Source organism: Nycticebus coucang, chromosome 14 (genome assembly GCF_027406575.1).
Source record: "Nycticebus coucang isolate mNycCou1 chromosome 14, mNycCou1.pri, whole genome shotgun sequence".
Lineage (NCBI taxonomy): Eukaryota > Metazoa > Chordata > Mammalia > Primates > Lorisidae > Nycticebus > Nycticebus coucang.
The window spans coordinates 96,123,670-96,150,929 of NC_069793.1; the positions used below are offsets into that span (position 1 = coordinate 96,123,670).

At 36.8% G+C, this 27,260-nt stretch overlaps 1 protein-coding gene across 2 annotated transcripts in view; it reads left to right on the top strand.

Annotated features, from left to right (window-relative positions):
• SLC36A4 (solute carrier family 36 member 4) overlaps positions 1-27,260 on the top strand; it is a 52,401-nt gene that overhangs the window by 7,297 nt on the left and 17,844 nt on the right. For both annotated transcript variants that reach the window (XM_053561300.1, XM_053561301.1), the window contains 8 exons: positions 6,282-6,405; positions 7,856-7,946; positions 9,131-9,219; positions 10,253-10,348; positions 12,485-12,569; positions 18,529-18,756; positions 20,618-20,716; positions 23,513-23,682. In XM_053561300.1, coding sequence (XP_053417275.1) covers positions 6,282-6,405; positions 7,856-7,946; positions 9,131-9,219; positions 10,253-10,348; positions 12,485-12,569; positions 18,529-18,756; positions 20,618-20,716; positions 23,513-23,682 — 982 coding nt within the window. The remainder of the gene's footprint in view (positions 1-6,281; positions 6,406-7,855; positions 7,947-9,130; positions 9,220-10,252; positions 10,349-12,484; positions 12,570-18,528; positions 18,757-20,617; positions 20,717-23,512; positions 23,683-27,260) is intronic.

Here is a 27,260-nt window from a genome sequence, read left to right on the forward strand (position 1 = left end):
GAGATCTAGGTTATTAAAAGGGTTATTACCATTTAAAGATACAACTTCTTGGGTGGTATTTCCCAGATGTTTGTAGTTAGGTATCTTTGAATTTCTTTAGATTCAGGAACTGTTTTGTATCATTCAGGCTAATATGTTCAGTCCTAAAACCTGATTGCTTCACTTATTCTTAGTTTACTTAGTTTAATAAATAACATATTTCTTAGTATGTAATATTAGCTCAGTTAATACAGCCTTCAACTGACAGGAAAGGCCCGGAAATTTCTTTTCAAGTGTAGTTTTAAAAAATACATCTAAGCACACAGAATTTAGCTAATAATTTCTAACATTGCGTACTTCTGCTTTAAAGGTAGAGTAAAAAACAATGTACAAATATGTACTTCTTAAATTTACACTGTTAAGTATTTTTCTTTTACATTACTTCAACTTCTACAAATTTACTTTTTAATCTCATGACAGGATTAGTTACATTTAAAAAGATTTTCATGGGTGTATAATGGGGTTTATATATTTATGGGACACATGGGCTATTTTGATATAAACATGCATCATACAGTGATCAAATCAGAGTAATGACCATCACCTCAAATATTTATTAATTCTTTGTGTTGAGAACATTCCAAATATGCTCCTTTAAGTTCAAATATAAATTATTGTTAACTATTGTCACCCTATTGTGCTACTGAACATTACAGCTTATTTCTACTATCTAACTACATTTTTATACCCAAATATAATTAATTTTTTATTAAGCTTTAAATGTGAGAGATGAGACAGATGGATTTAAAGCGAAGAAATAATGTGTATGAAAAGCCAGTTTCCACAGTAAGTTGTGTTTGATGTTTCCCAGTCCACATAACATTGAGAAATAGTGAATTTAGGAAGCAGAAAACAGGAGATTACACTGTGGAACAAAATAAGACAATTGCCAAACAATTTGATCATTAAGAGTAACTCAAAGCCCAACTAACTTCAAATTTAGGAGTCTGAGTGAATGTTAAAAACCCGATTCTGTAAATTATAAAGCTATATTTGTAGATCATTTTAACACTTTCAGAGTTTTAGGCTTATTTTAAAAAGCATTAAACATGAATTCTCCAATGATGCAATTAAAAATAAACTTATCCTTTAGAATTCGTAATTTTTTAAAGTTAGGAGAAAACTTACCTTCTGCTGCTTGGCTCTCTCAGGCAGTACACTTGTTTCAAGTCACAGGTTGTTCAGTTTTTGAAGAACTGGTACTGATAGGTATCTTTATTGAGAACAGTGTACTTAATATAGCACAGAACATACTGCGCAGCCCCTGGCAGAAAGGAATTAGAAAGTTCAGATAATAAAAATAAGTAAGAGAATGAAAGTTCAGATAACTGACAATTTAGATAAACTGCATGAATAAAAGCAAATGTACTCAAGGGTTAGTAAGGGCAATGGAATACATTTGGGAATGAAAATATTAACATTTCTGTTTGAAGCTGAAATTAATTCAGCTAATGATGATGATGATTATGGGTAAACAGTCCCACCCCCACCATTCATCTGTCAAAGTTCTAACCCCCAGTACTTCCAAGATGTGACCTATTTGGAAATAGGATCATTGTAGAAGTAATTAGTTACGAGGCTATGTAAGATGGGGCCCTAATACAGTATGATTGGCGTCTTTATAAAGAGGGGATATTTGGACACAGATAACATTGACATCAAGAATGGCATGTGGCATGTGCCCTTGAAGAGGCCATTTGTACACTACGGAGAAGGATCTGGAATATAGTCTTCCCTGTCAGTCCTCAGAAGGAGTCAACGCTTCCAACACTTTTTAGACTTCTAGTTCATAGAACTTTGAGACAATACACTTCTATTTTATAAGCCACCTATTTCGTATTACATTGTTACGACAGTCCTAGCAAACTAATGTGATAGTTTTACAAGATAAGGTGTCTATTTTGTATAGAGTATAACAGAAAATGTTATAGGGTCTGTTCAAAAAGAAGATGAACATAATTTATGGTAAGTAATCTTGAGAGCAAATGTGAAATAATGACCATCCCAATAGACCTAATGCTGGGAAAACACTTAATTTTCACTGTGCACGGGCCTAGGCTGTGCCAGCTTTGAGACTAGAGAACAAGAAACAAAGAAATTCTACAAAATCACTGTGAATGAGAATCACTCATTCTACAAAATCTACAAAAGATTCTACAAAATCACTGTGAATGAGAATCACTGAGAATGTGCTGAAGATTAAAGTACTAGAAAGCCACACGAGACAAAGGACAATTTGGATTATAGAGAATCCTCATTAATTTGGACTCTAGGAATTTGGAACTTATGATAATTTAGTGAATTTTACTCTACACATATTTTATTAGAGGAAGAAGAGTTAAATGATGTTATATTTTCAAGGATGTTCAATATCTTCACGTATCACTTTCCTGTTATAAAAACTGATAGGCTGAATTGGAGTTGGCACTGAGCTAATGGTGGCTGCCTAAAACCTAATCTCTTAAGACATTCTTCCCCAGACTTGCCTATTACACTACAAGCACAAGTAAACCATTTATGAAATTACTCTGTTAGCATTACCCAGCCTTCACATTATCTGTAAGTAGATTGAGAACAGAGTTGCTGTTGCTGCTGCTGCGTGGAGTGTGGGGAAGAGGGATCTTAGAATCTCTTTGGAAAAGAGGAGAGGAGAGTAAGAAACCAGATGAAGCACAGTAAAAATCTCCCTCAGAAAAAGGAAGGCTAAATTAAAGTGTCCAAAGTCCAAACAGAGGTCAGGTTTGGAAGTGAGTAATTCACAGCACTGACTACAGGAAAGGAATGTCAATGTGAGCAGGACTGGAGGGGGCCGCCTTGGCAGAACGTTGCTTCTGGAGGAGGGAGATGAATGGAGCAGGAAATTGGACGCCCCTCAGATGCCTGGCAGAGAAAGGGAAGGAGGAGGCAATGGTAGAAAATCAACGGCAGAAATGAAGGAGAGTGAGAAGACGTTCAAGTGACTCCTCACGAACTGAATTTCACTAAAGTGACAGGAGAAAATGCTGTCGAACTACCCTGTTTCCCCGAAAATAAGACCTACTTACAGGAAAGATAAGACGTCCCCTGAAAATAAGACCTAGCGCATCTTTGGGAGCACACCTTAAAATAAGACACTGTCTTATTTTTGGGGAAACAGGGTAGGATTTCTGGGCACGAAGTGCTTAAATAGGAAAAATCATGAATAGAGAATAAATTGCAAGATATCCAAGGGAGGATGTATTGAAATGAAAATTTAATGCCATCGAAGAAGGACAAGAAGATGAGGTAAAGATGTTAAAAAGGTCAGAGAGAAAGTGGTTGAAATGGAAGATAAAGAAGATCCAACATGCATATAAATGGAATTCCTAAAAAAGGAAAAAAAGCATTTGAGCCTAACAAATGTTTAGAGCTGTAATCCAAGGAACAAGTTCCAAAAGTAAGGGGAAGCCTAGATGAATATACCAACAGGGTCCAGGAAAATTGTGTCCCCTGGGGAAAATTAACTCAGACCAGTGGACCCCAACATGTATTATAACAAAGCCGTTAGACTTTAAAGATGATGAGAAAATTCTCAGGAACTGCAGGAAAAAGGGAAAGCTACTTAATGGCCAGGAAAATTACTTTGACATCAGCCTTCTTAAAAGTAAAAACAAGGCAACATTTTTAACAAACTAAAGCATATAAAGTAAGATACAAGGATTTTGTATCCAGTTCTTCAAGTATTTGAGGCTATAGGAAATTTGAGATATGCAAAAAACTCAGGGAGTACTATGCCCATGACACCTTCCTAAGACGTCTACAAAGCAGTGGTTCTCAAAGTGTGGACCCCAGACCAGCAACATCAGTGTGACCTGGGGATATGTTCAAAATGCATATTCTCAGGCCCACCCCAAACCTAGTCAGAAACTTTGGTGTGGAGTCCATTAATTTGTGTTTTAGCAAGCCATACTGGTCATTCAGATGCATACAAAAGTATGAGCGTCTTCCAGCCCAGGAAGATTAAGGAAACATTGACCACGAACTACCCTGTTTTCCCCAAAATAAGACAGTGTCTTATTTTAAGGTGTGCTCCCAAAGATGCGCTAGGCCTTATTTTCAGGGGACATCTTATTGTTCCTGTAAGTAGGTCTTATTTTCGGAGGATGTCTTATTTTCTGGGAAACAGGGTAATAGTAAATATTGATATTCATTGTGGATGTAAGTCCAAGAAATGGTTAAGGACATAATAGGAAGAACAATATGTAAAATGCCATATGTATCATCCAAGGGAGAATAAGGGACAAAGATAGGAGAGAGAAAGATTAGTAATTGATGAATAGGTGAGGTAGAAGTCAGAGAATACCATTTAAAACTGTCAAAAAATTGGGTGGCCCCCATGGCTCAAGGAGTAGGGTGCTGCCCCCATATACCGGGGGTGGTGGGTTCAAACCTGACCATGGCCAAAAACTGCAAAAAAAAAAAAATTGTCAAAAAATTAAAATGGCCTTTGTCAAAAAGATAGGCAATATCAGATGCTGGTGAGGAGGTGGAGAAAGGAAAATCCTCCTACACTGTTGGTGCAAGTATAAATTAGTTCAGCCTCTATGAAGAACAGTATGGAGATTCCTCAAAAAACTAAAAATAGAACTACCATATGATCCAGTAGTTCACTGCTGTGTATATATCCAAAAGAAAGAAAGTCAGTATATGGAAAATATTTCTACCCTCCCACGTTTATGTAGCACTATTCATAGTAGCGGAGTTACGGAATCCCCGTAAGTGTTCATCAGTGCATGAACGAGTGAAGAAAATGTGATTCACATGCACCATGGAATATTATTCAGCCACAGCAGAATGAAATCTTGTCATTAGCAGCAATAGGGATGGGACTAGAGGACACTGTGGTAAGTGAAATAAGTCAGGCACAGAGGGACAAACGTCACGGGTCCTCACCGCTGTGTGAGAGCTAAAAAACATGATCTCACGGAAAGTAGAATGATGATACTGATGGGGAGTCAGAAGGTGGAGATGGAAAGGGGTGGGTTACGGGCAGAAAATTACAGTTGGATACAAGGAACAAGATCTGGTGTTCGGTAGCACAATAGGGTAACTATAGTTAATAATGTATTGTATGGGCGGCGCCTGTGGCTCAGTGAGTAGGGCGCCGGCCCCATATACCGAGGGTGGCGGGTTCGGACCCAGCCCCGGCCAAACTGCAACAGAAAAATAGCCGGGCGTTGTGGCGGGCGCCTGTAGTCCCAGCTGCTCGGGAGGCTGAGACAGGAGAATCGCATAAGCCCAAGAGTTAGAGGTTGCTGTGAGCCGTGTGACGCCACGGCACTCTACCCAAGGGCGGTACAGTGAGACTCTGTCTCCACAAAAAAAAAAAAAAAAAAAAAAAAATAATGTATTGTATATTTTGAAATAACTAGCAGAGTAGAATTAGAATGTTCCTAACACAGACCAATGATAAATGCTTGAGGTAATGGATATCCTGAGTTATCCTGATTTGATCATCAAATATTGTATGCTTCTATCAAAACATCACATGTACTCCATAAATATGTACAACTATTATGTAGCCATATCAATTAAAATTTAATAAAAGATTAAGGGCATCATGAAATATGTAATGGCAGAGAAACCAGTAGAACAACTCAGTTAGATACAGTATGTGATCCTGGAGCGAAACAAGTAATAAAGAGGAATTATTGGTACAGTTGATGAAAGTGGAATATGGAACATAAATTACTGCATCAATGTTAACCTGAACTTCAGAGCAGTAATGTGAATATTCAAGAGCATATTCTCATTATAAGGAAATCCCCTATGCTAATGATTGGGTGAAGTGCTAAAGGGCAAATTTTGACATTAACATTTTAAATATGGGAACAGCTTTATAATTAAAGTATTTAAAAGCATGATTACTATTTATATAGTATGATTTTAAGCTGACCAGAGATGAAAATGTATTATTGATTATTTCTTCACAGATTTAGTGATCACTTACTATAAATCTCATATAAATTTGGAAAACACCAAAAACTTTTTGCCTCGAGTACTCAAGCTTTTCACTTTGCACTGCTCAATCCAAACAGAATATCCAGCAAATAAATTTAGTTGTTTCTTTCTAAATATACTTAGGATGTTAATCTGAACTAAGTTACTCAGGGTGAAAATAGTAAAGATGAGTACACGTGCTTTTTCCTAATATTTTGAGATAATTTATAGCAGCTTTATTCCATTTTTTAAAACAATAGTAAAGTATGTTTTTCTTTTTAAAGATATGGATGTGATGAGGCCCTTGATAAATGAACAGAGTTTTGATGGGACATCAGATGAAGAACACGAGCAAGAGCTTCTCCCCGTTCAGAAGCATTACCAGCTTGATGGCCAAGAGGGTATTTCGTAAGTATTGAGGTTTATAAGTCTCCTTTTCATTCAGCATATATTTTGTGATCTTCTTCCACAGGGAAGGCATTTTACTAGATACTACCAGAGGCACAAAGATGAAGTTGTAATTTCCATCTTCAAGGAATTTACAATCTATTTCTATTTGGGAAAGAAAAAACGCATTTAGGGCGGCGCCTGCGGCTCAGCGAGTAGGGCGCCGGCCCCATATGCCGAGGGTGGTGGGTTCAAACCCAGCCCCGGCCAAACTGCAACAACAACAACAAAAAAATAGCCGGGCGTTGTGGTGGGCGCCTGTAGTCCCAGCTACTCGGGAGGCTGAGGCAAGAGAATCTCGGAAGCCCAGGAGTTGGAGGTTGCTGTGAGCCACGTGACGCCACGGCCCTCTACCGAGGGCAGTACAGTGAGACTCTGTCTCTACCAAAAAAAAAAAAAAAAGAAAAAACACATTTAAACCACAGAGAAGTGTACAGTAATTACTGTGATGATACGTGTCCGTATCAGATGCTGTGGGTCTGGAAGGAAAGGGGATCTGATTGCGAGGCAGTGCAGTGACTTCCGACATGGTTAGAAGTTAAACATGGGAGGTAGTGAACACTTCTTTATGCCGAGTGCATGCTACGAAACAAATTAGAGGTAGGAGGAAAGCATCAGAATGTTCCATTAAACGTTTTCTGACATTTGTGTCATCATTAATTGATTTGAGTAAGTTCTTATTCTAATAATAATTTAATGACTAAGCAAAGTAACCTGAAGGTTAATTGATCAGAAAAGATGAGTATAAACTGAAAAAAATTTTAGGCAAGCATTTTTGTTATATAAGTTTAATTTTTTTCCCCAGTTTTGCTTATTTTTTCTTGATCAAGTGATCAAACTTTAAATGCCTCCTGGAAACTATTCTTAGGTCAGATCCGTTAGAGAATTCATAATCTCTAAAAGTTAATTCGTTATTTATCTTCCCTAATGATCTATGTAGTTTTAAAACTTTTTTTCTTTTAATTAACGTCTTGATTTGATAATCACATAGATCAAATGTTTAGTATCACGATTACATAGGCAGTGGCAAAAATTGCAGTCTTACCAGCCTAACCTTTAACGCTGTTCTGAAAATCATAGCAGCAGAGTACCTTATGAGAAGATTACCTTTTCTGGGTGGCACCTGTGGCTCAAAGAGAAAATTACCTTTTCTTTAATTATTATTTTGCTGTTTGCAAAACCATTTTCACTTAAATATGTAATTTAATCTCCACGGTAACTCTTGGTCTTTCACTTTTAAATAACAAATAGGACTTGACTAAACATGACTTCCGGCCCAGTGGAGGGGTGCGGATGTTACTTGGCGCCTTACCTAGATTTTCAGTCCCCTTCTAATACTAAAACCATGATCATGTGATTTTAGTAGCTTTTGTTCTAAAATGTTTAAATCTTACAACTTTTACTTTTTCAGGTTTGTACAAACTCTTATGCATCTTCTTAAAGGAAACATTGGAACAGGCCTTTTAGGACTTCCGTTGGCAATAAAAAATGCAGGCATAGTGGTAAGGCTTGCCTTTGTCATCTCCAGTTAAGAAACAGTTATCAGTCTAATTTACAGCAAAAATCACCACACTTTAACATCTAGCCTCATCCTGTGTAACCTGGTCAGGTAGTATCTAGATGGTCATTTAGCTGTTATATTGATACAATTATGTGAATTATGTAAATGTTTATTTGTAACAAAAGTACTCCAAACCTAAAACAGTATTTGATGTTTCCAGATATGATTATATCTTACTATTCTTTTAGATTTTCAGGGACTTAAGCAATCTACTCATAGCAACAAATATATTTATAGAGCAGATTATTTGTATTGTGAAATTATATAGTTTTGTAGACTCAATAAAAGATACAGATTTAAAGAACAATGGTTAGGAAAAAGAATAATAATATCTTTTAAAAACAAATATTTGAAGCATTATTAGAGACAATTATTATAATAACAGAGAACCTTGGTAGAGGAGAATTTATTTATGAAGTAATGGAATTATATTTATTTATTTTTTTTAATGGGGGCTGGTTTCTAAAAAATAGTTTTAACTACCACTTCTCCCTTCATTTAGCTGTTTTATCCACCCCAGTTTATAGTAACTTAAACATTTATGATCATAAAAATAAATTTTTGCAGTATTTTAGTTTTATCTGAATAATTATGGTGTCATTTTAATTCTAGTAGATAAATACTAGAAAACTTTTAGGTACCACTTTTTAAATAATTATTTTCTGATCACAGTTTCTGCCACATAAGAAGTACTCAATAAGCCGTCTGTGGAAGAAATTGATTGCCCCCCATCCCAGTTTGATCCTGTGTTTTTCAGTCATTGATTATAGATAACAATCCACAGTAACATGTAATTACACTGTAGGACACGGATAGTTGTGGACTTCCCATCTGATATTAAATATAATGCTGTATTTTATTTTATGTTGCATACCTATACTTTCTATTTATAGGTTTGTGTAGCCAAGTTGGTAAGATGGAATCATACATGTTGTCTTAAATATTGCTTGAAATTCTTTCTTTGTCAAGTTTATTAGTTTTCCTGTATGCAAATGACTAATCATTTTGCCCAATAAGTATTTATTCATTGCAAAAGAGTAATCCATCGAGTCATTGCTTATAAAATTAATACTCAATTTTTGTTAAACTTAAATATTTAAACCTTGTATGTTTTCTTCTCTGCAGCTTGGACCGATCAGCCTTGTGTTTATAGGAATAATTTCTATTCACTGTATGCACATATTGGTACGTTGCAGTCACTTTCTGTGTCAGAGGTAAATGAGGATTTGTTAAGCCTGTTTAATTTATTTTAAAGCTGTTGCTTTATTTAGAGCATCAGATTTTATTCTACTGTGCTTTGTATTTCCTTCAATCTGTCATATAGACAAGTCTAAGAGAATGAATGTGAAAAAGAGTGGCATTTCATGTGATTTAAATCTGGTTAGAATCTCTTTTTAAGAGGTAGCATTATTAGTGAAATAGAATGATTTCTCCTTTTTAGTATGCGTGGAAAAAAGGCATGTGATACAGCTTTGGAGGCAGTGGTACAACTTTTAGTTATGGCATAATGGTCTCCAATTTATTCGTAATTCAGTTTGGGGTACAGTGCTTTCAGCATTCCTTACGGACATGGTTTAGTAGATAGTCATTAAAATAATACTCTTTTTCTTTATTTTTGTGTCAGAAAATACTTCTTTTGGACAATATACCAATTTTTTAAAAAAAATAAATATTGTCTATTCCGATAGACCAATATCTAGCCTTAAATCATTTATGATCTTAAATAACAATGCATACTTTAAAGAAAAGAGCGGAGAAAAAAATGGCAAAGTAACACCTACCTCTCGGGGCTGTTTTGAAGATTAAATGAGTAGTTTATGTGAGTATGTATTATAGAGCCCTTTCTAAATATTGCTATTCTCAGAATGGAATAATTTAGACACGAGCAATGTAGTTGCTGTTTTTAGGTATTAAAATATTTGAATCTATAAAGTACAAATACTAGGTTTTATGAATTCTACAGTTATATAAACGTTAGGTAAAGATTAATATTCTGGTAGACAGGACAGATATTAAAAGTTAATGAGGTATGCTTTAGAAGTATGCAGATTTTTTTTTTAAATTTCAGGCTAATATGAGGGTACATACAATTAAGTTGCATTGTTTGCGTCTGTGAGGTCAAGTCCGAGCTTTTGAGATTTGGAAAGCTCACAATTCCCATTAATTTGTTGTTCTTTTCAAGGGATGGCTTTGGGATCCAATTAAAAATTTTTCTTTTTCCTTTGTATGTATACCATTAAATTACAGGTTTAAAAAGTCAACCTTAGGTTACAGTGACACTGTGAGTTTTGCTCTGGAAGTAAGTCCTTGGAGTTGTCTTCAGAAGCAAGCAGCTTGGGGACGGTAAGTACTTGCTGTGTTACTGATGTCTGATTGTTGAAATTATGTTAATTTTTAAGTATTTCACTCTGGCAAGATGTGTCAATAAAAGTATGATAAAGTTGGGGAATAAAAAAAACTTGAGAGTTAAACGGCAGAGTTAGTTTCAAATGTCAACTCTACCATTCTTCACTTTTATGACAGTCAAATAATTTATTATTGCGGCTTGGTTTTTTCCACTATGAAATGAGCTTATAATAATACCCATTTCACCCATTAAATAAAGTGATTATTTATAAAGAACCTGGACAACCAATGTCATGATCCTGTTCAGTAATTTTTTTAAGAAAGGAAAAAACAAGACAAAAGCAGGACAAATTATCACAGTCTTATTATTTCAAATAAAGTGGTGGAGTTTAGCTACATGCTCACAAGAGCTTCGAGGTATGCATTTATTTTAGCATCACTTTATGTTACTGTCTTATTATTTAAATACACCTTTATCCTTGGTGGCCATCAGATAAACACAGGATTAGAAAAATAAAGGAGTGTAAGTAAATTAAGTGCTAACTGTGGTGCAAATGATATATGAGGTGGGAACTAAAAGAAGAAAGAGAACGGTGTTGGTGGAGTAGCTGATAGCTGCATGTGGCCTTTCTGGGGACTTCCAGGACCTGACGCTTGTTTCTGAGCTGCTCAGCGTTCCTGATGTGCTGAGCGGAGGAAGGGAGGCGGCAGAACCTGCTGCCCTGAGGACTTGCCCACGGAACCCAGAACTCCATTGTTTCTTTTCTTCTGCTCTGGACTAGAGGCAGCTTTGTCTCTTTGTTCTGTGAAGAAGAATGACTTTCAGATAAAAGAGGCTGGAATGATTGATGGTGGGACACTGAACTCCTAGGAGGATGAAGACATATTAAGGGAATACTTAAATGTTCTTCCTCAGAGAGAGGAGACTTGAATTCACTTGGGAGTACCAGGAGAGCTCACAGAGGAGAACCTGAGGGACCGTGGAGAATGGCAGAGGCCTGGCGAGGATGAGGCTAGGCCAGGGCTGTTCAGGTTCGCGTGGGAAAAGTAGGGACTGTGGATTTTGCAGACCGCACTGTTTGGCAGGTTGACACGAGCTCAGACAGGGGACTCCAGTGGATTAATACGTGCAGGCATAGTTGGTGGTAGGTGCTCATTGTTCTCAGACCAAAATGAAGGAGTCTGGGCTGTGTGTTAGTATCATGGAGGCAAATTTGTACCTGATTACTGACATACCCAAATGATGCTAATTTGACCGAAGTCTCTTGAGATACCCCTTCCCCACTCCTGTGCACTATTTTATGTAGCTGGGATTTTCTGTTGTGCAGTCATCCCTCAGTATCCCTCCCCCCATGAATACCAGAGTCCAGGGTTGCTCAAGCATTGGCACATTACCTGTGCACATCCTCCTGCAGACTTTAAATCTTCTCCGGGTCACTGATAATCCCTAATACTATGTACAGGGCCCACATACCACTTCATTTACATGGATTCAATGTAGTACTCTGGGTGAGAAATTCAAGTTTTGCTTTCAGAGTTTTTTGGAATTTTTTTCCTGAATGTTTTCTATCTGCATTTGGTCGAATCCATAGATGGCTGTATCTCACTAAAAAATAAAAATAAGAACACGGAAAAGCCACGGAGGAGTCTCTCCTGGTTTGGCTTAGGGTCCTTCCCTGACCGACCCTCTTCCATCTCATGTTCGTATCGGTGGTTTGGGCATGTTCGTCATACTAATGAGAGTCTGGGAGGGACGGGAAATAGTGGAACATACTGAAAAGATGCTGGAGAAGTAGGAGAGTTGGCTTAATCGGCAAGAAGAAATGCTTTTATGAGATCATTTTGTAAGCGGCCATCCTTAAACTGTTGAACCTCAGGAACAGGTAATGATGGAAAAATCTTGGCCTTTTAACTTGATGGAGAAGAATCGTTCCATTCTATAGTAATTGTAGTAACATAAGGATCATAACGTGTGATCTTTATAGAAAATAAATATTTTAAATGTTTCTTATTTGAGGAAGCAAAAGAATGTGTACCATTATAAAATGTTTCAAGACAGTTAAAAAGGGACATAAAATGTATTAATATTTCACAGCTCCGATTGACACTCATTTTTAGACATCTCTTTTCCAGGACTGTGGTTGACTTTTTTCTGGTGATAACACAGCTGGGATTCTGCAGTGTTTATATTGTCTTCTTAGCTGAGAATGTTAAACAAGTGAGTATTTTTTCTCCAGTTAGTAAAATCGTTTTCTTCAGTTGCCCTGCTTATCGTGTTGTATTTCTTCTGTGAAATCAATTTTGGCTGAATAGGAAAATGTGTCCCTTTCATAAATGATATTACTTTAGATCTTGCTTTGGTCTTTTATTTTTTTAATTTGGAATTCTACTGTTATTGTTGATTTTACTGTTTTTGCCATAATATCAATAATGCTTTTTCTTTCAGATCAAAATCTGATATAATTTACTGATTCTTAGCTTCTCAAAACTCAGATTGCAAAAGCATTTACATAGATGCTTTGGGAGCATATTCTTCACATTGATTTTCTATTTAAAATATATAACTGTAAGGCTTTAACTAGTAGCCTAAAAAATGAAGTAAAAATAATAATTACAAAAATCCAGTTACTGCCATTACTTAAAAATGTACTGTGTTCCAAAATGAGCCGTTTTCTCCATATTGTGAAGGTTTGGCTTAAAAGGAAGTGGTGTGCAGCCTTGGTAGAGATTGACAGTTTATTTGGACAAACATTGAAATAAAACCTCCTTCTCTCAAAACAATGTCAAAGCACATTTCAGTATGACTATTATTATTCCTATATTACCCATAGTTGTTCTTCATCATTATTTCAGTAAATAATATTTATTAATCATCTACACATGTATGGTACAGTAAGCATTTTACATAATAATATATAGGATTGTAAGTATTTTAATGAGAAATAATGATGTGAATATTTTTCTAAAGAACCTGTGTGTATATATAAGTATATATTTTACTCTCTTTACTAAGTATAAAGTATACTTCATTTTATATTTATACCAAGAATTGGCAATATTTTTCTCTAAAGGGCCAGATAATAAGTATTTCCCACTTTGTTGGCCATAAGGTCTTTGTCATAACTATTCAACTCAGTCATAGACAACAATATGTAAACCTGCAGATTTGGCTGTATTTCAGTGAAGTTTTATTGACAAAAAATAGGTAGTAGGCCACCTTTGGTCTGCAGGCCTTTATTTGCTAACCCGTAATTTAGACTAGCGCTGTGTGCTATATCTGAGTCACTAGCTTAGATTTTTAATACTGAAGGAAATCAGCAAGCCATACCCTCTTTTATAAAATAATTCTCTTAAACGGTTATAGGTGGGCAGTAATCAGAGCTTAGATTTCCAGATCAGTGTTCTTCCCACTATCCCGTGTCTCAGCATCTAGAAAAGTTCGGTTTGTATCCGGAAAACCTAGTTTAAATGTCACCTATTCTGTGAAATTTTCCTTAACTGTTCCTTCTGTGACTGCCTTTTCATCATCTTTTGCCAGAACTTCTTAATTTTTCTCCTGAGGTCTGTAGCTTTAAAAATAACCGTGGTCATACTCTGCTAAAGTTGCTTCACAAGCTCATTTCACCACTGCACTGCAAGCCCCGTGAGGGAGGGACCCCTGGACTGGTTGTGGTCACCATTGTAAACCAGCCTCTAAATGGGGCTCTTATTAGTACCCAATATAGTTATTGGATCGGAAGGGAAATGAACTTCATTAAACTTAGGGATTGTTTGTTTTCCATCTTTTTATTTCTTAGTACTAGTACAGTACTTGGTTTATTGAGCAAGAGTTCAAATAAGATTTCCTGGAGGCTCAAGGCCCAGGTGAGACTGAAAGGGTTTCGCCTTTCTGTTTGATTTTTCCTATTGATGGTTTCTCTGCCACATTCCCTGATCCCCTTCTTTCTTCCAGTCATTTCTCCCATTTTCTTTGTCAGCTCTTCTCTTTCAGCTCCTCGTGACCGTGTGAGTTTGGTTTGTCATTTCCGTAGCTGTTTATCCCGTGTCTGTAGAAGGAACGGTGTCAGCAGATCAGCTGTGTGACAGCCCCCAGTTTAGCCAGGAGATCCTGTAGATGCTGTCTGCATCTGGGAGCCCCTGTAAATTAATGTGGTTTTCATTCTAGTCTCATATTATTTCTTTTACCATTTGGCCTACTTCTAAACTAGTTGCAATAGTTTACTTGCAAATAAGTCCTCACACAAACTTCTGGAAGACAAAGTCAGAGTCTAAACCGTGGCTCTTCCTTTAGGTGTCCCTCAGACAGGCTGTGACTGTGGAGTCGGGTGAGAGACGTTAGTGAGGACAAGTAGACATGGAGACATGGCGGAGACAGGCCCTTGGAGTTCATTAGAACCCTGTTTATACTCTTGGTTCCACAAAATAAGCAATCAGTCCTTTCATCTGCTTACTTATTACAGATGATATGCTTTTGATTTTACGAGTAATTCCGCAAATTGCCTATTCCTGGGAATCCCGACTCCATTAAAACAGCCTGTTTATTGTTAAAAACTGGTAAGACATAACCATCTTAGCGATCGTCATGCAGAGTTTGATGGAGATGAAACCTTCCTAGGAGGATTTTGCAACATGGTGGAATTTGTTTGGAATTCTACTCATTAAGTTGCTGTATCTCTTACCAGTATCTACTATGAGAGTTAGCAAAAAGCTGTCTGTAATTTGAAGAATAATGCTAACAAGGCCTTGTGATTTTTTATTTTTAAGATATGGCATATCATGTAATCTTCACATCTGCTGTGTAAATACTGTGCTCACTTTGTGAGTGAATTGGCAGTCTCACAAAACATCAGTCAGGTGCCTTACGTCACACAGAATTAGGTCGAAAGCTAGGTCTCTGCCACAGCTGCCACTCAGCAAGTTAATTGTTCACCCCTGGACAGGACAGTGCCTGATTTTAGTTGTAATTCTATGTATGGGTGTAGCTATGACGTAAAGAGCAGATAAAGAGGAGAAGGCAATCATCTACAAGCTTAGGGTTGGTGACTTTTCTCCTGTGAAGTATCGGTCGCTTCCACAGTTGAAAGTTAGGCTTATGAGCACATATCCTATGAAGACCAGGTACAAAAAGTGACTCTCCGGGTGGGAAGGAGTCTGCCTGCTTTTGATAGAAAGGTGAGAGTTCTTTCCAGATTTAAAGAGTAATATAGAAAAAGGCATGCTGACAGGCATGAGAAAAGAATTGAGATCATCACGGAAGCAGCCTGAGGTCAGAGATTGTCACCCTCCTGCAAAGGAGTTCTTTCACATTTGACAGCAGTGTACACACACTCACCGATTAAACCTCACCCATTACTACTAGTACTGTAGTGAAAACTGTGGCGTTATTACCCGCTTAATCTATAAGAAGTCGAAGGTACAGTATTTCATTAACAAAACGAATTTAGGGTTAGCTGCCACATGAATGTGGAAACCTGCTCTGTCACTGCCATGTGGCCTCACGAAGCTGTTACGCGTGATCAGCAGGGAAGGAGAACCCTAGTGCTTCTCATGATCCTGGTCCCTGGTGGTTATAGTTGCTCTTCTCCATTATTCTGAGATACTGTAAAATATTTCAGAGAAGTAAAACAGTATATATGGGGATGGAGAATGGGGAAGGAATACAGGATGATATTAAGAGGGAAAAGATGCAGTAATGCCAAATACCGTGGATTACAGTCAGAAAATCAGAGTTCAGATCTCTGCTTTCACAGTGTTGACTCACACATTGGCAAGACCTCCTCATCCCCGGTCAAGCCTCTGTTTCCTTATTTATAAAAATGGGAATAGTAACAAAATCTCTCCTTGTTTCTCGTAACTCACTGTGAGGCTCAACTGATGAAAGTTCGTGGAAGCCTTTGTAAAATGTAAAACAGTGTACAAATGCAGGGACTTAAGACTTTAATTGTAAATTTAGCTTTACTGAAGAATATAAGCTGCCTTTGGAATTCTACTCATTAAGTTGCTGAATCACTGAAAAGTTAATAAGTAGTGGGGTTTAGTAAATTTGAGCTCAAAATGGAAACAGCCGAATTCAGTAATTTTATTTTATAATATTTATTTCAGTGTTTTACATTTTGGTAAACATGTGAGATCGTAGGAAGTCCTATTAGATAGCCAATCTCTGTCTCTAGAGGGCGCCAAAGGACTCAAATGTTTACCTGAATCTTGCTCTAGGTACGTATCTGTTTTTATTTTATTTTTTAATCCTGAGAATTTTTATAACCACCTTTCTGCCAAAGAATGCTGAAATAGTATAAGATAGTTACGATAGAATTAATTTTAAATTCCCACACACCTAGTAATAATTAAGGCAGCAGTTTTTAAAATTGGCTGAGTCCCTGCTTTTCTCTCACCAACTATCATCCTGGTTAGAGCTTAGCTTTGATCATTATCTAATTATTGGAGGTGCTGCTTTGATAAGAAGTACTTGGCTCTAAATAATTTAGTTCCTATAAAATTAAGTCAACAGTGAAATATGCTTATAGAAAAACCAAGTAATGCAATATAAATTATCGAAATTGTTTTTATTTCAAATTAAAGAAAAGGATATAAAGTTCTGATGGCCAGTTAGAAGATAATTTTGAGTTATGCATTTCTTAAATGGTACGTGGTGTAACTTTAGAGTTTATTAGTCCATTAATTTAAAACTCATGTTCTAAATTGCCTACATAGCACAGAAATCTGGTAGATATAATCCCTGCAGTTGGAGATGTGTGTATTTGTAGTGACATTAAACATTGTTTACTGTGGATTATAAATATAAAGTTAAAGAAACACTTGAATTAATCATGTCAGAATTTTTTTTTTACACTTCTGTTGGCCTTTTGTTACTTGCTCCATTTAGAGAGAGAGAGATGTTGGAGTGGAGCCCTGCGGCTGCCAGGGCAGGGACCCCGTTTCTGGGTTGCAGTATTTTGGTCAGGTCGACATGCCGCTGTTACAAGCTAGAGTCTGGAGTGTTAGGCATGGATCTGAATCTTAGAACCATTCACTTACTGGCTCGATGTGATGCAGGGTTTTTTTTTTTGTTTGTTTGTTTTTTTATCCTTTCTATGCCTCCGTTTCCTCAGATATAAATTGAAATTGATACTACCCACGTTAGAGAGTAATTTTGAGGATTAAATGAGATATTATATTGAAAAACCATGTAGTTCAGTACCTGGTATGTAGAAAGTACTCAAAGTACTTAAGAATGTTTCTACCCACAGACTTAGATCGTATCAGTGTGTTTGAAGGAGTCCCCACCATGTTTGGGGACTAATAACTTGTCACTGCTATTCAAGTTATACCACATAGTGTGGTATCCTCTGCTGTATGTTTTTAAGATTGTTTCTAAAATTGTCATTTGTAAAGTTTCTAAAGTTGTTTTTAATAAGTTAAATTATGTGATTAATTGAATCAAATAGTTCTTAACATGTGGAGCCTGCACATCATTATATTTCTTTTGAAATATGAAAAGTGGGTTATAGAAATGACTGAATACGTTTTCACATAAAGTTGATTTATATTATAGAACAGTTTTGTGCTGGCAAAAATTGATCTACTGTGTAGCATCTAACCATACATGAAAGTTATAGATTCTTAATAAGTATCTATTGATAATGATTATTTGTAAATAATTGCTTTATAAAAGTTTTAAAGTTAGGCTGTGGTTTTTAAATTTTACTTTGATTACTCCACATTTCTAAGAGATAGTTAGAGCTTGTTTCCTATCTGAAGAAAATAAGCTGGAGTAGAATCCCCAGTGGCCTTTCCAGACAAATATGATCCCAAGATTGATGATCTCCAAGACGAGATCTTTGAGTCTTTGCAGAAATCATGAGTATGATATTCACAGAGCTTCAGAATAAACTGGTAAATCCATTCTCATAATCTTCTAATGGACTTTCTTTTCACAGTGTGATAGAAGTTACCATACAAAGATTATCCTGCTTTAATTATCTTTATGTTTGATATATATGTTTTTAAGCAGCCAGAGTATCTTGGAAAAAAATGTACATATTTTACTTATTGTAAAGTGCATCATAGAATATATCACAGAGTGTACAGATCATAATTTCTTTCTGTGTATCCTCTATGATTGTAAGTTGATGGAAGTTTCCCTTCCCTTCCTTATTCTCCTGGTTAATTCTGTCTAGGTTCATGAAGGATTCCTGGAGAGTAAAGAGTTTATTTCGAATAATACCAGTTCATCAAATCCATGTGAGAGAAGAAGCATTGACCTCAGGATGTATATGCTGTGCTTTCTCCCTTTTATACTTCTTTTGGTCTTCATTCGTGATTTAAAGAATCTATTTATACTTTCATTCCTTGCCAACGTTTCCATGGCTGTCAGTCTCGTGATAATATACTATTACGTTGTTAGGGTAAGTATAACATGTTTTTAAATAAATGTCCTGCATTTATTATATAAGTAAAATTTTTTGTTTTCTTTGGAAGTAAAGCTAACGCTATGTAAAAAGCCCTGCTTCACGTATGGTGTACAGTAGACAATTAGTAAGTGTTACTTACTTTTTGAGGGATATTGTTAAATTAAAAAAGTATGTGACATAGAGGTTAAAAACACAGGCTTTGAATCTTGGTAAATATGCTTCTGGGCTTTGTGGTAGTGCTTCAGAAGATAGTAACACCTACCCAAGTAAAATTATTATGAGATTTAGAATTATGTTCTTAGTACAGTCCTAACCATGAGACAAGGAACTCATCGTGTTGTTTATTCCTTTAAAATTTGAACCAATCACAAGAGGTGAGCGTATAGGTGTAATTCCATGATTTTCTCTCTGCTACTATAATAGTTGTAATTCCTTTATTGGAAGTATGTGCAGTAAGCTCAGTTGATTTCAGGGTCCATAGTCTGGGGATTCTTAACCAGTTTTCTTAAAAGAGTCTGTCGATTGGATCGAGAGAGTCTGCAAGTCCCTCACAGCTGTCAGCGGGATTCAGTGTTTTGTGTGGTATATATGTATTTTCTTTTCTGCTGAGCAGCTGTATAACTTTTATCTCAGAAAGGGGGCAGTGACCTTGCTTCCAAGGTAATTGTTGTAATGTCTCCATTACCAGTTCATCACAAACTTTCATGATGGGTCTGTGTTTCACTTCCCCCTCTCTGAATCTTAAAACTTGTAGTCTCTGTCACAGGGCATGAATGGAAAGCAATATCAGGAAGATCACATAAGGCTTCCATGACTTCTTGAACACATAAGAGTTAGCGGAGCAGGAAACGAGGTTCCCTGGGTAGAGGAAACAGCATTAGCTAATGCCCGGAGAAGTGAAATAGCCTCCTGCCTTACCATGAATGATCGTTTAGTGTTATCCAGGGACCCAAACATTTTAATACCCTTTCCACTTTGAACCTAGATTATGTTTCCAGTCCTGTATCATGGTTATATCACACAGTTCTACTATGCTTCAGATGTTCTAGACCCCTCCATTCCCCAAATTATCTAGGTACATCCACACTTCATGGCTTTGGTTATCCCTTACTTGGCTTGAATTCTCCTTCCAATCAGGTAAAGCAGAGAACAAAGGGTGTGTGTGGAGAAAGAGGCCACTGTAGAGCCAGAGATCTTACACCAGATGTGTAGTTGGTGAGTTTGTCCAGATGGATAATGAGAGATGGAAGAAGGTTATGAGTCAGGACCAAATAATCAAGGCCAGAGTTGGGGCAAATATACGTACAAATGAGGAGAGTGATGATCACTGTCCAGTCGAAGAGCAAACACTGAAACCAGAAGCAGACCTGTTCTAGGGAGCAGCAGAGCCAGGAGGCAGAAAGCACAGTTAGAAACTGCGTATCTTAGAGAACCGAAAGAGCAGTGAAGGTAGAGAGAATGAATTTCTTCTGGTACCAAGAGCAGTGGTTAATGCCTGACTGTGTGGCTCCCAGGTCAGATCTTGAGTGTGCTTATCTGTTCCCTGTTGTGGCAGGAGCCACACCTAAGGTGCACAGCCTGGGACTTGCAGGTGGACACAGGTAATCAGGAGCATTTTGCTCAGATGGAATGTGTGGGCACGAGAAGAGCAGTTGCTTTTGGCAGTGAAATCCTAACAGCTTGGCTCCGTTTAACATAGGTTGCTTGAAGTGTTCAGTGAAAGAATTTCTCAGTTTCGTAACCCACGTTTGCTGTTAGGACCCTCAAAAGTATATGATTTTGCTTTTTCATTTTGAATTCTTTAGAATAAGTAAAGATGTAGCCTGTGTATTTTTTATTTTCTTTCTTTTTCTAGAACATGCCAGATCCCCACAACCTCCCAGTTGTGGCTGGTTGGAAGAAGTACCCGCTCTTCTTCGGTACGGCTGTATTTGCTTTTGAAGGCATAGGAGTGGTAAGAATTTAGTCTTTATTATTAATCTTTAAAATATTAAGTCAACACAAAGATTTAGGTAGTCAAGCTAAATTTTAAAAAATGCATGCTTTTTTTTTTTTTTTCCCAATTTTGTTTAATCTTAGAACATGACGTTCCAGTTTGGTATGAAAGACTCGAATTTAGTTTAGTTCTTCCACCAACTAGGAGTTTAATCTTGGACATGTCACTTAGGCTCTCTAATTCTCTTCTTCTGTATCTGTAAAATGAGAAAATTAGATTTGATGATTTTTTTTCTTTCTTTTTATTTTATTATTGGGGATTCATTGAGGGTACAAGGAACCAGGTTGCACTGCTTGCTTTTGTTAGGTAAAGTCCCTCTTATAATTGTGTCCCGCCCACACCGTGGCGCCCACCCCACTCCCTGCGTCCCTCTCTCCACTCCCCTATTCCCCCACCAGATTTGATAATTTAAAACATTTTATTATGGAAAATTTCAAACATACACAGAATTTAGAGAGTAGTATAATGAACTCTGAGGTAAGCATCAGTCAGCTTCAAAAATAATCCACTCGTGGCCAGTTTTGTTTTATGTATACCCCACATACTCAAGTACATCTCAAATATCACGTTTTGTAGACTAGATTATTTGAAGGGCATTGAAATTGTTATAAAGTTACTATTACATAAGAAGAGTCAAATACAAATTCTTCCTTCAGAATATTATGTGTTGAGAAACGGTGGTGTCATAAAGCCGATACCAAGAGACCCAAGCATCCTGAGAATTGTAAGATCATAAATGTTTCCATTCAAGATGCTCCCACTTCATTGAAAACCTCGAATTTGTAGATTTGGAGAAAATAAAAGATTGCTGTCTACTTTGTTCTTATGTTTCATTGTCTGCTGGTTTGGTGTGGGAGTAGAACAATTTGTAAACTTTTCTTTGCGTATGAACCTCAGACAAAATAGATGTAAAAATAAATCTAAGAGAACATTTTATGCCATTTTAATTGGGTTTCTGCTTTTTCTGAATTCTGTTTTAGAGAATTCTCATGCATTCTTAGAAATTTTCACAGCTCCAGTTATCACTGTTGGAAATACAACTGCAGATTTTTATTTGTCTCTAGTGAGCTCTGGTTAACTATCGGGCATCCCTAGTGAAGTGCTGTTTCTCTTAAGTTCAACAACTCCAAAGTCTGACGCCTGCTTCCTTATCCAAAACAAACTTTAGTTTTTCATTCTCTTTCTCTTTTAGTTTTACTTTCAGTTGCTTAATCTTGAAACATTGGAGTAATTCTTTTTATCCTGTCCTTGGTTTCCCATTTCAATCAGTAATTGAGGCATATTGATTCTTCTATTATATTTCCCAAATCTGTTCGATAAAGAAGATTCTGTGCCACAGAGGAAGTCGAGGAAACGTTAATTTCTTTCCCTTTCTCCCTTTCTAGCTTCACTGGTCCATTCTTGACAGCTGCTTGGTATTTCAGGTCTGGGTTTTCTCCAGAGCATCCATCCAAACTGTTCTCTGCTCTCTTTTCCATTATTAACATTTTATGTCTCCATATATAATTGACTTACATGAAAAGTGGGGAAAATATTTGTGTTATCTCATAGGTTTATTGTAAAGACGGCATAAGATGCTACGTGCAAAGTTTGTAGGATACTATCTGGCATATCATATTTCTTGATACCTGGTGTATTATAAATACAATTTGGTCACTGTGAAAGACGTTAAGCAGTCATAAGAGCAAGTATTTACTGGGTGGTTATAATCTTCACTGTGAAACTTGTGAAGATTTGCTTTAACAACTTGGTTTTTCAATCATCCTTTCTTATTAAAGGTTCATCTTTAACAAATAAAAATTACTTGCTTTACTAAAATTGAAAAACAGTAGATAGATATAAGTGGGTATAGAAATAGTTTTGAACGTGTGTGTGTACATGGGTCAGTCTACACGCATATTTTTCCTGGCTCTGCCTTCTGAAAGGGCCTGCGAGCAGTGACACCCCGGCAGGAGCGAGCACACCCACCACCTAGATCTGGATTTCTAAATCCTCTTCTTCAACAAAACACCTAAAAGTTGTTTGGAGAAATGGCTGTTTTTAGGGCTGAAGTAAGGAAAGTCACGATGAATCTGAGTATCTTATAATGACAGAAAGTAAGGGAAATATTTAAAAAACAGAAGAATGGCGGCCTGTCAAAGGGACGCAAGAACCAACCTGGTAGAATTCACAGAGGCCAGAGCTGGAACAATAGGAGCCACAGAATGAGTAACCGAGTATTAGATTATAACTCAGTGTATGAAGCAAATACACATGCGTTCATACTAATACAAACAGTGTGAAGCTTGGCATTTAGTTAATAGTAGTGTACCAATGTTGGTTCTTAGCTAGAAGTGTAAAAAGATAATAGTAGGGGAAACTGGATCAGGGGTAGATGTGAGTGCTCTGTGCGTTATCTTTGCAACTTTCTATGAATCTAAAATGATTCAAAAATAAAAAGATTATTTAGGAAAATTTTTGGTAGGGTGAATGACAAGAGCTGAGTTTATAGGCATAATCCTGTGATTCTTCTAGTCCAAACTTACTATTTTATAGAAGATAAATTTTATAGTTTTTAATTTTAAGAATTAAAAAATATGTAGTGTAAAAAATATGTAGCCATAGAAATATACTTTAATGATTGTATGTGTTGTTTTAAAGGAAAAAATATTTGCATCTAGACTATAAAAAGACTTAATTTCTATGTGTGGAGATGCTGTTATTTTGAATTACTTGTATTCTTTTTTTAAAAAAAGAATTGTATTTTTTTCTTAGGTCCTTCCACTGGAAAACCAAATGAAAGAATCAAAACGCTTCCCCCAAGCCCTGAATATTGGAATGGGAATTGTCACAACTTTGTACATAACATTAGCTACTTTAGGGTATATGTGTTTCCGTGATGAAATCAAAGGGAGCATAACTTTAAATCTTCCCCAAGATGTATGGTAGGTGGATATGAGTTTTGTTAATCCTGATTTATACATTTAATAGATACAATTTACCAATGTTTAGTAATAAAGGTATGGTTTTTAGATTTATGGTTTAAGCATTTAAAACCTTTACTGTGCTTTCTTTATTTGTGTAATGCAGAATTTTTTCATTATCCTCAGAGTAGACCATATGTGAATTTAGGATCCTTGTGCAAATTTTTAGAAAACATTTAAGAATCAATAGGTTGTTCCAAATTAGAATCAAGTGTAAGAGTAAAATATGGATTCTTTTAATTGGAACTCACTTTAATTAAAAAAATATTAAGACCTCTCCTTACTGTCAAAACCCCAAACCCTCTGGTTCCTGATAAAATAATATACTCCATCATCATGGTCACCCCATTGTACTAGCAGCTTTATATTATATGTTTCCGCAGGACTTTCAGAACACAGTTGGAACACTTATAAAAAATAAAATAAAATGGCACATCTTATGTTCTCTTTATATTATGGGCTAAAAAGGTGGTAGTATAGTTCATCTTTTCAAATATTGGAAAATGCCTGGAAAATAGAATGGTGTTTTTCCCCACATAGAATAATATTTAGATAAATTTTCAAGAAGATTTTATAAATAAATTTGACAAGATTTGTAATGTCAACTATAAAATGTAGGTAAAAACATTCTCAGAAGTTGAAAATCTTACAGGAAAAGGGACTGAGGTATTATGCATTCAAGTGAAGAGATTCTGATCCCAAGAACCTAGTGAAAGAACGGTGGGTGAGGATGGGAGAGAATGCTTCTGGTGCTCACACCTCAGTGGCGCTGATTAGTCCTTCCCTGTTCCCACAGTCCCTTCCCACTTCTCCCTTTATTCCTGACTGTTATGGCTCTCCAGGGAGAATGGAACTAGTTATGACTTTTAATTTAAAAAGGACTATTGGATCATAGTTTCTATTTGGGAAAGTCTAGCTCAACACCTCCTTTCATTAGAGGAAAGCCTAGAACGAGTATCCTAAGAAATAAGAAAAATATGGAAAAAACAGGAAAGCAAGTCAAGAGAAATTTTCCCTTTAGAGAACTTCTGTTGGTTAATAGTTAGGCCTTATGTGGCCTGTGGTCTGTTGCTTTGTGGGCTCTGCAGTCACTGGACAGTTAAAATAGTTGTCATGCTGGGCGCGGTGGCTCAGGCCTGTAATCCCAGCACTGTGGGAGGATGGCTTGAGCTCAGGAGTTGGAGACTTGCTTGAGCAAGAGTGAGACCCCGACTCATAAAAAAATGAAAAACCCAGCCGGGTGCCACAGTGACAGCCTGTAATCCCAGAAGCTTCTGGAGGCTGAGGCAGCGGGATGTCCACAGCCTGAGTCTGAGGTTGCAGTGAGCTGTGATGCCCTTGACTCTGCTCAGGGCATAGGGTGGGACTCTGTCTCAACAACAACAACAAAAAAAAATGAAAGAAATAAAAATAAAAAATAAGGAAATAAAAAAAATAGTCATGATGGAGAGATAATAGGAAGAGAGTTGCTTATGTTTTTACAGTTATAGTTTTTTATAAAATGATGAGTTTGGACTAGAATACTCCTAGAATTATGCCTAAGACTTTTAATATACACGAGTCTCTCTTCCTCCCTTCTTTCCTGGGCATCACTTGAGAGGCCTTAGTGTGCAGCGTACACTATTGGCTGAGAACCAATGGTTACCAGCTAGGAAAAGCTGCGAAGGGCTTTGGTGCCATGTTAAATTAAAGTCTCAGCCTTCTTAGGGTTATTTTTGCAAGAAAAGATTGAGTTAGAAAGAGGCCCTAGGATAAAGCAAGTATGGATTAGGGAAGCTCCAATTATTCATTATTACCTTCAGTCTTTCTGAGGTATAGCTTTAAAATCTAGTTAGGAGTAATACCCTTCACGTGTTGCATTTAGCATATGGTAAAGATGATAATGAAATTAACTCACAACTCTGTGCACAGATCCAACGTCTAGGTTCATGGTGCCTCCCTGTAATCTAGCTTTACTGTGAGGAAACAGTAAACATTTGTTAAATACTAGTCTAGTTTAAAAGCATTTCCCTGATTAGTTTTAGTCAAATGATGTTTTAACAGTATTTTTCCAAGTTTTCCACTAAAGTAACCCAAAGAACAGAGGAAGTAATAAAGTGTTTCTCTCAAGCATAGCATTAGTTCATGCTCTATTAAAAATGTGCATCTTTTGCCTTCTGGTTCATATCTATGTTGACTTTTATATAAAAACAATTCCCACACTTCAAAAAATCCTTTGAGTGAAATTTATGCTTCAGAAAGATCCACCATGTTTAGCTTCTAAGAAAGCCGTCCTCAAACTTTTTCAACAGGGGGCCAGTTCACTGTCCCTCAGACCGTTGGAGGGCCAGACTATAGTTTAAAACAAACTATGAACAAATTCCTATGCACACTGCACATATCTTATTTTGAAGTAAAAAACAAAACGGGAACAAATATAATTCACACCGCTTCATGTGGCCCATGGGCCGCAGTTTGAGGGCGCCTGTTCTAAGCTCTGAGAATGCCTCACAGATTGCCAGAAGGAAATATGTACTCACACTAAACACAGTGAGCAGCAGCCTGGTGACTTCTGTTGTCTTACATGTGTGATTTTGTATGAAACATGCATTGGGTAGGAAAACTTTAGTTAAAAAATAGGAACAGACAAAGGGTGAGGTAGGCATTTTAGAATTTATTAAGATAATTGTACAGGTATCTTATTTTTTTTAAAGAAAGAAACACTACCTAAGAATATGGGGAAAGGGGAAAGAGAGGGGAGGTGTTGGGGGAGGTGGGCGGAGGGACGGTGATTGGTGGGATTACACCTGCGGTGCATCTTACAAGGGTACGTGTGAAACTTAGTAAATGTAGAATGTAAATGTCTTAACACAATAACTAAGAAAATGCCAGGAAGGCTATGTTAACCAGTGTGATGAAAATATGTCAAATGGTCTATAAATCCAGTGTATGGTGCCCCATGATCGCATTAATGTACACAGCTATGATTTAATAATAAATAAATTAAAAAAAAAGAAACAGAAAACAACCCCAAGTTTGAACCCATGTTTGTAGGACACAGGGGCTCGGACCTTGAGTATTATGGGAAATAAAGTTGACGGGTTGTGGCAGGCAATTAGGCTGCGTCTTAATTGATCCTACTGGCTGTCAAGGGGTTGTGCTCTGAGGAGGGTGTTAACCTAGTGAATGCACTTAGGCAAAAATGGATTTACCAAGAGGCATAAGAAATAAATGTAAGGAAACTGAAAAAAAGGAGTTGATATATCCTGGACTGTTCCCTCTGTCCTCTCCCTTATAAGTTCTTAATAATCTAATATCAAAGTTGCCCATCACTAGAGATCTGGCCCAGACTGCCTCCGTCTTTCCTTATCAGAATGATTGTTGTTATTATTAAGTTCAAAGTGAAGGGCGTCTACTGGAGTCATCTGTTGTTCCTCTTTTCTGTCCCAAGTACTATTCTAAGCTCTGGAGATACAGCAGCAAACAGATAGAAATCCCTTCCTCGTAATGCTTTAATTCTAGTGAACATGCTACAAAAGTTTGTTGGTTCAAGGCATTTA